This window comes from Serinus canaria, chromosome 5 (genome assembly GCF_022539315.1).
Source record: "Serinus canaria isolate serCan28SL12 chromosome 5, serCan2020, whole genome shotgun sequence".
NCBI classification, from domain to species: domain Eukaryota; kingdom Metazoa; phylum Chordata; class Aves; order Passeriformes; family Fringillidae; genus Serinus; species Serinus canaria.
The window spans coordinates 53,653,448-53,664,642 of NC_066319.1; the positions used below are offsets into that span (position 1 = coordinate 53,653,448).

The 11,195-nt window shown below is 39.7% G+C and overlaps 1 protein-coding gene across 1 annotated transcript in view; it reads left to right on the forward strand.

Annotated features, from left to right (window-relative positions):
- ADSS1 (adenylosuccinate synthase 1) overlaps positions 1-3,604 on the forward strand; it is a 28,504-nt gene extending 24,900 nt beyond the window's left edge. The window contains exon 13 of the mRNA XM_030240297.2: positions 310-3,604. Within this exon, the coding sequence (XP_030096157.1) occupies positions 310-362 (53 nt within the window). The 3' untranslated portion in view covers positions 363-3,604. The remainder of the gene's footprint in view (positions 1-309) is intronic.
- Positions 3,605-11,195: the final 7,591 nt, after the last annotated feature.

An 11,195-nucleotide genomic window follows, 5' to 3' on the forward strand; every position in this document is an offset into this window, starting at 1 on the left:
TAGTTAAACATCCTGAATCTCAAAACAATTGCACTTAAACCTGCAACAAACATTCCTGACCTTCTATTAGGCCTTCCATCTGCAATGCTTTGTGTTTATGGTATCATTATTTCATGCTTTCAAATTTCAGTATACTGCACTTTTAGTCCAGTAGTGCAGCTGGAGTAGAGGGATTTTTGACAATGAAACTTCCTCCCTAAAATTGGTCAGTCTGTAGTGAAGCATGATGAAAGGTGAAAATTATTCCAGTTCATTGATTATAGTGTTTACTCTCAGTAATTGTTCTAACAGATGTGTTTTCCTCCCTAGTTAAATGGGTCGGAGTTGGGAAATCAAGAGAGTCAATGATCCAGCTGTTTTAAACAAATGAAGAACTTCAGTGATGAGAAGCACAACTTGGCGTTCATCAGTTCCTTACTGCTTCCTCTTGAAATGGAAATGCTATTTAAAACAAACAAATTCTTCTAGGAATTAAATAGAAAAAAAACATATATTCTGTATTGTAACATTTTATTTAAGTTCTCAGTAAATTCAGTGTAAAATCTCCTTGGTGTCCATCATCAAAAAAGTAAAAATAAGTACTCCTAACAAAATAGGGAAATAATTTTTTTTCAATTGATCCATGTTAGTATTTGAAAGTACTTTACACCTATATATTATTTCTCCTTGCTGAAACCAGTATCAAGCCTCTTGCAGTAATTATTGGGTAACTTTAGAATTGTGAAGCTTGGATTTTTTTCTTCATATGATAAAATGTGTCTGGGTTGGCAGTACTACAACAGATACCATGCACTGAAATTGGTTGAATTATAAAGATTTTCAGTTTATAAAATACAGCAAAGTTAGGTGGGTATTTTTGACTGCACAAAGCAAGGCAAACACAATTACATATAATTTTTATATAATGTTTTTTGATAGCCTACTAAAATGAATGGAGAGCAGCTAAAATGGAAAATGTATTTATCACAAAGCCTGTTCAAGTAACTGAGATAACATCTGTAAAGGAGGTGAGCTGGAGAAAGCTGAGCTGCTTAATAGTTCTTTGAACTATTCTGTGTACTAACAGGCTGGAGACTGTCAGGTGTGTGGCCTCCCTTTTATGCAGTAGGAAAAGGAATTAGTGAAGGTAGAAGGAGGAGAGTTCCCAGGGTACAAAACACATGAGGAGAGTGGAGCTGAGATGGCATGCTGCACTTTCTCCACGAACCTGGGACATTTCTTCCTGCTAGTCCTGTGATTGAAGTTTCCCAAGTTCTACTGTGGCAGTCTGTTGAGGAACCTGGGACTTGTGGCTCTGTAAGGCACTCGCTTCCACAGCTCATAGGTTTCCAAGAATAAATCAATGCATGACTCAATGATGACTGCTGCAGTATTTACACCCCTCACACATTTTGACCTTCCTCAGCAAAATGTAATGCCTATTTATAGAAAGGGATAACACGTGGCAGCCAGGGTTGGGACATGTAGAAGCTTTGGAGAGGTCTCAGAATCTTCAAGAATGTACTTGGACTTCTTTGTGGATCTTCTAATTTGTAATGGTTATGCATCAAGAGCTCTCAAAAAAGGCCTACCTCTTGTATAGGAACAAGATCATTCTAGAGACTGAATTATTCCCTACCAGCAAAATTCTCCAAGCAGATGTTCCTTTTTTTTGTATGTCTCAAAAAGCTATAACAATATTTTTGTATCATTCCCATGGAGTGTAGAAATGGTATCAGATCCTCAGTGTTGCCATTATGCAGTGTATAAAAACAGCCCTTTTCTGACAACTCCAAGGGTACAAAACAATGACACTTGTCATTAGAAATGGGGAAAAAAGGAAAACCTGACAGGAGAATGTGCCATACTCTTCCCCTTTGTCTCATCTCACTCAGTATCAAATAGCAGATAATGTTCAAAGCCATTTATGTCAAAAAACACTTTTAAAAGTACCAGTGCAAAGGACTAAATGCGACTGTTTATGGATGTTTTGCTGCTTGTAATGCAGAATTCTTACACATCCAGCTCTGCTGCAGTTTCTCCATGACCCAGTTCATTATAGAGTCTGGCTTAACACACAAGCAAATACTTTTTTTCTCTTAAAAAAACCAACAAGAAAGATCCCAAAGCTGTGAATCTTACTTCTGTTTTAAGTCCTTGTCCATCTTTGACAAAATGTTTAATCTCATTGCTGCTGGTTTTGCAATCTGTAAAATTGCAATCAGGAATACATCCTCACCTCTTCAACACTGCCTTTTGGAGTTCCCTGGGTCAAGCCCTGCAGTCTTCGATCTGAATTGAGGAGGAAGCTCTCCCCATCATAGTTATAGCTGCTCTGATGAAAGACCAATGAGATTTCTGACCTTATTTTATGTTTGCAAAGCACTTCTGAAAGGTACTTGGTAAGTGCTAATTATCACAAGCACTGTGAAGTGTGCCTCATTCATATGAGGTACTTTAAGCATAAAGATGCTTGGAGATACAGTAATTAAGTTTTGTTTTCACATGGCTTAACCCTGTGACATTTGCCTTCTGAATGATCTAGAACCGTTTCTTTTCTTGGCCCCATCTTCTTCCGTGCATTTGTGCTGGGAGGTGGCCACTATATTTAAACTTTGGTTGATTTATAGGCAAAGTCCACAGTGACTAACAAGCCACTTGGTGTGCTAAATAACTGGATTAAATTATCAACTCTAAGCTGAGTATTTGGCATATTGGAGACAATAGCTTTAATAGCATAATTTTCACAGGATTACTTTCCACCTAATCTTTTTTTTTTTCATTTTTCCATTAAGTATCCATTAGATCCACGTGACTTGTCCTTGCTTTCAAGGATTCATCAAAAAACCCAGTGATGTTGTCAGTGAGCATGATGTAACAGGCAATTATCCCATGACTTACTCTGTTACCATAAAAATAATATCATGCATTTCATTGCATAGCATGGATATTTTAAATAAAAGTTCTACTCCTATTAAATTTTACATGTGCTGTCATTGAGTTAAATGTGAATACTTTCAGGCTTTTATGAAAAAGCTCTTTAATCTACTGAGAGACACAGTGCTTAATAAGAACATTTTAACATAAATTTCCTTTAATTTTGGCTGTTTTCCATGTATGTTATTTTGTATTGTTTGGAATTTCATTTAATAACAATCACTGTGATGAATTTAACTACTTCTTTCTCCCCAGACAAATTCAATAATAGTCGCTGAAACTGGCTGATGCATCATCCTGTTTGATATCTGGATGGAAGAATAAGGGAAAAATTTTATTGAAAAGCAGTAATTTGTGGTAAAGATTACAGTTTTTTAAAAGCAGCAGTTAGAGATTCACTCCTGCACAGTAATGTTTTTGAGATATTTTCTGACACTACAATATGGCCTTCCTAGTGAGATTTACACTTCCTAACACATTCAGGATAGGATTTTGAAGCTTTTGTATTTGGCTATATATGGTCTTACAGTTCTGGCATAATGCACTTTATAACAGGAAAGAAAATGAAGCATTTCCATAGTAATGTGCAATCTATACTTACACCTTATGCAGATTTTTTCAAATTATTTTTGATCCACTCCTGTTTATTTTGTCCTTGAAGATGTATTAAAACAGATTTGAAGTAACAGTTTGGGTCTCCATTCCTCTTATTTTTTAACAAAATATACTTCACACAAAGCCTGGTTTAATATTTCATGAATTTTAGAAAATAAGTAGCAGCATTAGTGAATGAAGGTATGTTTTCTCTCAGCCTATATATTTTCAGCGTTTGGCCTTTTTTCACAAATTCCACAAACTTTGTCTCCCTTTCCCATTTTCATACTGAGCAGGGATCTACCTTTACCACTGGGATTCGTGCTTAGTCATCTTTAGTTAGCTCACCTGAGTGACCAATGGTTTTATGAGGAAAAATACAGTTTGTAAGTGATATAGAAACTCTTGCAATAAAAGTTGGTTCAGAACAACTGATGGGAACTCCATGAAGCTCTTTAAAAGCAAAGGTCAATACTGGCTCAGATAAACAATTATCACCTCTAAAACTGACTGGGTTTCAGACAAGTGTGTTAGGGCTTCCAGAAGCCTCCATAGAAACCACTCCTTTCTCCTCTGCTTTAGAAGGAGTAAGCAGCAGGTAAGTGACCTTTCCAGTAAATAGCAGCAGGTCAATGCCTCACAACCACTCAGGGCAATGCCTGAGACCTGTGAGAGACTTGATCTGGTAATTAATTAGTATTTCTTCATTCCCTTTGCATCAGTTATGTACATATATGCAGACACACATATGTGTAATTTCACATAGAATGGTCTTTGGTAGCTGAAGCATCTTAGGTAGTGTCTTCTAAATCCATGTCAGGCTGGCAATGCCCAAGTCAAAATACCAAACAACCCCCAAAAAAACCACATACCAAAAAAAAATTTTCAAAAAACCCCCAAGCTGGAGAGCTGTGTCTGATGTTTGGGATGGAGGAAATAAATACATTCCTGCCCCTAACCTCTGATAGTAATACTTTACATGGGGTCAAGCTCTAGCCCACTAATTATTCCCTGTGGATGTGGCCTTGCCTCCTGTACAGTAACATGTCCTGTCCATTAGAGAGCTGGTTTAAAGTGTCAGATGTTGGCAAAAAGGATGAGCTCACATTACCCTTTTAACTGGGCATCAGGCAAGAAAGGAAACCCAGCTCCAGCCATCTCATTTCTAGAAGTGCCTGTTTCTGGTAGTTCATCAGGGGTGTAGACTGGTGATTTGTTGGTCACTAATGAGTGTGTCAGTGCTTGCTTTGTCTCCTTATTAGATCCAGATTCCCAGTGACAAAGAGGATGCTTGAAGCATGGAGCCTGCTCAACTGACACGGTGCTACAGGGATCTGTGGTATGAGGAAAGTGGGATTGTACAGGCTGCTTCAGGGAGGTAGGGAACTGGATCTTTTTTTTCCCAAATCACTGGTCCATGACAAACAAGCTTTTTGTGATATTTTAAAATGTAAATTCTGTAAAATCATGTTTTACAGAATGATTGCAAGGTTTTGCCATTTAATCTTATATAGTTACAGGAAATTAGTTGTTCTAAGATACTTTCATATGCTATTAATATCTGTAGATTTCTGGAGCAGACACTGTTCATTAAATATTTGCCCATCAGCTCTATGAGATGGTAAGAAAAATAAAACAGGAGAGAAGATATTTTGTAAGCATATATATTTCATATCTTCCATTAATGTAAAAAAAATTACAAAAAAAAATCCAACAGCTGCATTTTTCAGTGGTTAAAAGCAGTACAAATTTGTACAGTGTCTAAATAAATGTGTTTGACAAGAAAATGTCTTTGTCAGGAAAAAAAACCCAAACACTTGTGTATTTTAATGTTTTCATAGTCTCAAGATAATGCACCCTTCCTGTGACAGGCATTGCCTTTCAGGAGCGAGCGTAGACACCGGAGTTTACATTGCAGGGCTCTAAATAGAGCCTCAGACATCAGTGTTGGGTTTCGGGTGATACCTTTACAGTGCCTGAGGAGTGGCAGAGCACTTCAGACAGTTTAGGTGACTGCTGAAATCCTTAAAATACCCTGGGCTGAGTCACTGGAGACAAGTTTTCATAAAGACTGCAGAATATATATATATATATAGGACTGTCTTAAAGACAGTCAACTATACATGCCCTTCCAGCAGAGGTGGCAGTATACATTTTTCACTACAGAAGGCAAAACTTTTCCTGCTAACTGGGCCGATTTCTTGAAATATGAGGAAATGGTGTTTACTACTGAGGTTTGTCAGCCTGGCTGGCCAGTAAATGGAAAAGATCCCAAGCACGCGGTGCTGTAATCAGCTTTTGGCGAGTCTGACAAAATGACAAGCGTGGAAATACAGGGTATTACCAGTCATGATCATAAAGAGGTGGTTCATGGTGTTCTTTGTTTCTGAAGAAGAAACTCACTGTGTCAAACCTGTAGTAATTAGAGTTGTGTTTCCACTGAGATTCTTAAAATAGTGCAACCCTCCACCTTGAATGGAAACTTGCCCTTTGAGCTCTGAATTCCAGAATGGCTGAAAAATTGATAAGCTTGGGAACTGGACCATGGAAAGCTCCTGAAGTTCAGGAAGAGGCCCACAGTTCCTGATGTCTCCATACAGGCTGAGAAGCACCTGCTTAAGGAGCAGCTCTGCCAAGAACAACCTGAAGTTTAAGTGAGATATCAGGATGAGCATGAGCCAACAGAGCATTTGCATCTTGAATAAAGCAGATGGTCTGCTGGGCTATACTGAGTGGGATAATGGCATGGAGAGGCAGGGAAGGTGTTTCCCATTACTCATGTTGATGTGTAGTACCACAGATTCCTGCTACATGTCCACTGTAATGCATCCTTTGTAATGGCATGTTTTGCATCCTACAAATGGATGAAGAAAGGGAGAATAGCCAAGACAATGTGATATTCTAGTTTCAAGACTCTGCCTTGCTACAGATAAGACTCGTTTTGCTCCCAGTGCACAGTCACGGGTATGTCAGTACCACAGTGACAGATCTGCAGCTCAGTTACCACCCCATAGCATTGAAAACAGTTCAGATTTTGTACTCCAATTTTCTGCTGCTTCATTTCTCCCAGCCATTGAGGCTGTGCCCTTGTGGTGACCTTGGCAATGACTCTTATCACTGTTTCCTGCTTTCATTGGAAGCTGGGCTCTTTCAGAATTCAGGAATGCAGTTTGTAGCTGTACCAATAGGGCCTCAGTCATGTCTGTCTGAGATAAAATATAGCTTGAAGACATTTACTGAGTAAGTTCACAAAAGGCTTGCCTTGTCATTCTGAAACAGCATTAAGTTTCTATCTATAGCTTCCAAAGGAGATTATTGGAAAAGGGGACTAAGACATCAAAACCATTCCCTGAGTATTTTGGTCCAAAATCCATTTGATTTTTAGCACTGTATGTTCTGCAGAAAAAATAATGTGCCTTCAGTGATCTCTACTCGTGTATATTGGGTACTGGAATAGGTAACAACTCCAACTTTGCCAGAAGAACTGAAGTTGGAATAAAATGGCAAGAAGCTTATATGCTGGGTGCTGGACCTGGCCTGAAGAACAACCTGTGCCTGGGACAAACTGGGTGGGCGCTGTGAATTTTGAAGAGCTAGGAGGAATGCCAAGCTACTCTTCTTCATTATTCCATCAGTTATTCAATGCCATTAGCACATTTTTATATTTTAATCATTTACAGTGGTGATACATTTGTACATTTAAGTAACCCTTCCTACAGCTTAGGTAGTGATAATGGATCAGTATTAGAAACAGAGGCAATACTGAACACCTTCACCAAAAATCCAGGGATCTTCTAAATCTTGCAGATAGGAAAGAAAAAAAGGACAGGATTGTGTCACAATATCTTCTCTGATATCTTCATGCAGAGAAAAAATCAAAAACCATTAATCTAAATACATTATTAGAAGCTACTGAGCATAAATGTATAGAATAAGTTATAAGAGAGTCTAATATACATGGAAAAGAAGTCAAGTGAAAGAAATAAAAGAAGCTAGCTAGTTAAGGCATTACAAATAGGATAAGGCATTTTGTCTATTAGAGATTGATTTTCCCCACACTACATAATTAAAATACTAAAGCTGGTACCGATAAAAGTCTGAGCCCTGTGCAAAATGCATTGATGATTTCCATGCAGAGGAAATATGCCAGCAGCACAAAAAGTCTCGTTCTATTAATTGGCACCCTGGATGGTAGGCCTAGGACTGAGCATTACTTTTATAGCTTATACCACACCACTCATGCAATCTGCTCAGCAGAGAGCAAAGAGAATGAGTGCCTTCAAGACTTCCTCGCATAAATGGATTCCATCTGCAAAGGCTGTGCTCGGGAAATTTTCACATTAGTGCCTGTGATGGTCCCTGTAGCTGTGGCATGTTATCCTGACAATGTTTAGGGAATTGCCTTGACTCTGTGCAGCTTCTGTTCTGTGCACAGAGGTCTTCTCCGTGCAGGGCTGACAACACAGCTACAAATATTTAAAATAAACAGACTCTGTGGGTTGCTGATGGGAATGGTTTGTTAGACATGGTGAGTGCAGAGCTGGTTTCTTGGCCAGCCTGCCCTGACACAGCCCCTTTGAGCTGAGCAGATGCACCCTGAGTTATTCCAGCTGAACGGCCACTCTGGGGAATGGAGAGAGGAGAGCATACCAGGAGCAACATAAAGCTGTCTTGAAGCAAGGATTCACTTCCACAACAAAATAATAACAGCAGGGCTGGGTGCAGCTGCAACGTGGAGGGAGGAATGTTTTGTCCATCCCTTCCCAAGCCATGTGTGGGAGAGGATGTTTGTACTGTGTGGGGATAGTGAAAGGACAGAGCTACCTCTCAGAGCCTCTCCCACGTTAATCCACACTCAATAATGGATAGCACTACTTGGACAAAGATTTAAAGAATTCTTAGGAGAACCACCTAGCATTAAATCAAAAACATTGTTGCCTGCAGAGAAAGAAAACAGAACCCTTGGCACTATGTTAGGTCAGTGATAGCAGTTCTCACTGTCAGAGTTCATATTCCTTTTTTCATGACAGATTAAAATATCCTGGAAAGAAGCAAACTGAAAGAAAACAATGCAATGGAAATGAAAGCACATTATGGGAGGGCCAGGAACAACAAGAAGCATGAAAAGAAAAATGGGGAAAGCAGCCCTTTTGTAAATGCCTGTCAGCAGAACAATAACATCTTTGTAACAGCAAAAATAATTTATAGTTTTGAGGGTGCCCTCTAGTGAGTGGGACCCTTGGGTGCTCTATCTGCTGAGCAGTACTGGTGCATCCCAGGGCTGGCAGGAAGGAAACACGCTCTGAAACTCAACCATGCTGTGCTAATTTAAGAGCAAGCACTGGCTGGGGTGACAAGATGGCAGAGCCCTCTCTTAACAGCAGCATTTCTCAAGAGCTAGCCCTTAATCCTGCATATCACCAGTGTGTCAAAATTTTTTGGATGCATGAACCTCATCAAGAGCTCATCAAGATGAGGGCATGAACTCTGGGCTAGCAAGTCCTCATGAAACCAACATGCTCTTGTGTACAAATAATGAACCAGGTGTAGTCCTCTGATCCCAACTGCAAACATGTCTGTTAAACATGTACTAAGAAAAGGACACAGAAGAAAGAAAACAGCCCCTAGCCCTTCTAGTAAAAGCAGTTTTATGCAAGGAGGGTTCTTTTATCTTCGGATCCATATTGCAGAGCAGAGAAAGGACAGTGCAGTGGGACTGAGCACATGGGGTGTGGTGCTTTGCCCTAGGCCCACCAGGGGATGTGTGCCCATCCTGATAGTCCATCCCACATAACACAGACTGCATGCTGGCACATGGCCAACTATATCAGCTACTATCATATAATTCCCACTTGAAAGAATTTCCAAATTATTTCTTTAACCATTTTAGCATGCAAACATTAAAGAAGAGCCAGCAAGTTGGCCAAAAGCCACTCATTTTATACCAATTCAAGTAAGGAAACTCCCTGTTTAAAGGAGGAGGCAGAATCCCACCTCTATGTGATGTGCTTTGATATCTTTCTAAATGGCCTAGTAATGAAGGAATAAAAAAAAATTGGGAAGTTTTGCTACAAGCACATGGAGAGGAGGACTTAGGTGTAAGTGAAGCTGAAGGGATAGATAAAGTATTTTAAGGCCTGGATCACTATTTTTCTACTTCTAAATGGCCTATTAATGAAGGAATAAAAAAAATTGGGAAGTTTTGCTACAAGCACATGGAGAGGAGGACTTTGGTGTAAGTGAAGCTGAAGGGATATATAAAGTATTTTAAGGCCTGGATCACTATTTTTCTACTTCTAAATGACCAGTGGATCTTCCTCAAGGCTCACTGCTCTGGAACTAATAAAACACTCAGCACCATTCTTCTGGGTAACAATTCAGAAGACAGGCAGGTGAAGCAATTCCCTCCCTGCAGGGTGCTCAGGCCTGCTAGTACAGAGCAGACAGAATTATTTTGCCTTCATAGCTTGCAAGGAGGAGAGAGCTGGTCAGTAGCAGATGTTGGTGAAGGTGAGTTTTGCAAAGCAATTAAGAGATGTCACCACCCTAGGCTGACTCAGAGCTGCAACAGAAGATTCCTGCAGTGGGGTAGTGGTGGCAATGTGTCAAATGTAATCAGCCCTCAGCAAAAGCTGGACTTGATGATCTTTGTGATTCCCTTCCAACTCAGAATATCCTGTGATTCTGCAAAAGTGCCCTTAAATTCACTCTTCAGTGTAAAGCAGCACTGTTTCAGCATGAGCTACTCCCTTTCAAGTCTACTTCATATTTGATATCAGTGTTTCAGAGCACTCCTTCCCCACAAGTGGAATAGTGCTTTTAGTTCTTTCTTTGTATTTCATCCAGTTCTCAGACAGCCGAGTTCCATCCATGCTTATCCCATGCCATGTGATGAAACATGTGTGATCCACTGTCCTCTATCCTGTCAGAGCTCTTTCCAACTGCAATTACATTCTGATTAACCCATATTCCCCAGAGAACTTCAGGAACAGCGGAGTGTCTAGCTAGTGAATATTTAAAAAGTAGTTTCTTTAGACAGAAAGAAAAGGCCATGAGTTTTCAATATGCAGTTGGAAAAGTCTGCTGAACATCCTTAAGTATGCATTTGCAAGTATGTGCAGAAAAAGCCAAAGGAGAAATATTTGCAGATAAAGAAAGAGTGGCAGGAGTAAGATTTTGGAGCTCAGAAGGGATTTTGGGGATTTGCTGTGAATTACAACCATGGCTTTGGCTCCACAGACCAGAAGTCTTGACTCATCAGCTCTACAGAAAATAATTTAAAAATCACATTAACCTGTATGAAACCAGAGTGCTTGTACCTGCAAAGTATTAGCAGTTCAGCAACTCACTCTCATCACTTTGGTGTTTAACAATTCTCTCAGGCCTTGGTGTGATTTTTAGGCTGTTCTGGGCAGGGCCAGGATGCAGAGCTTGATGATCCTTGTGTGTCCCTTCCAACTCAGGATATCCTGTGATCCTACAGCCATAGTCAGGCACTGTGCTCAGTACTACTGGTGTTGGGGTTTCAGTAGTTTTGGAAGAACTCGAGCAATGAAACCAGACAAGAGTTAGTCCATTAGGCATTGTGGCCCATTTTCAGCACACTAATCTATGCCATTCTAAATCTTGTGCTAGTATTGAAAATGTACATTGAAGTTTCTATGAGTTTCTGAATGAAAGCCTTT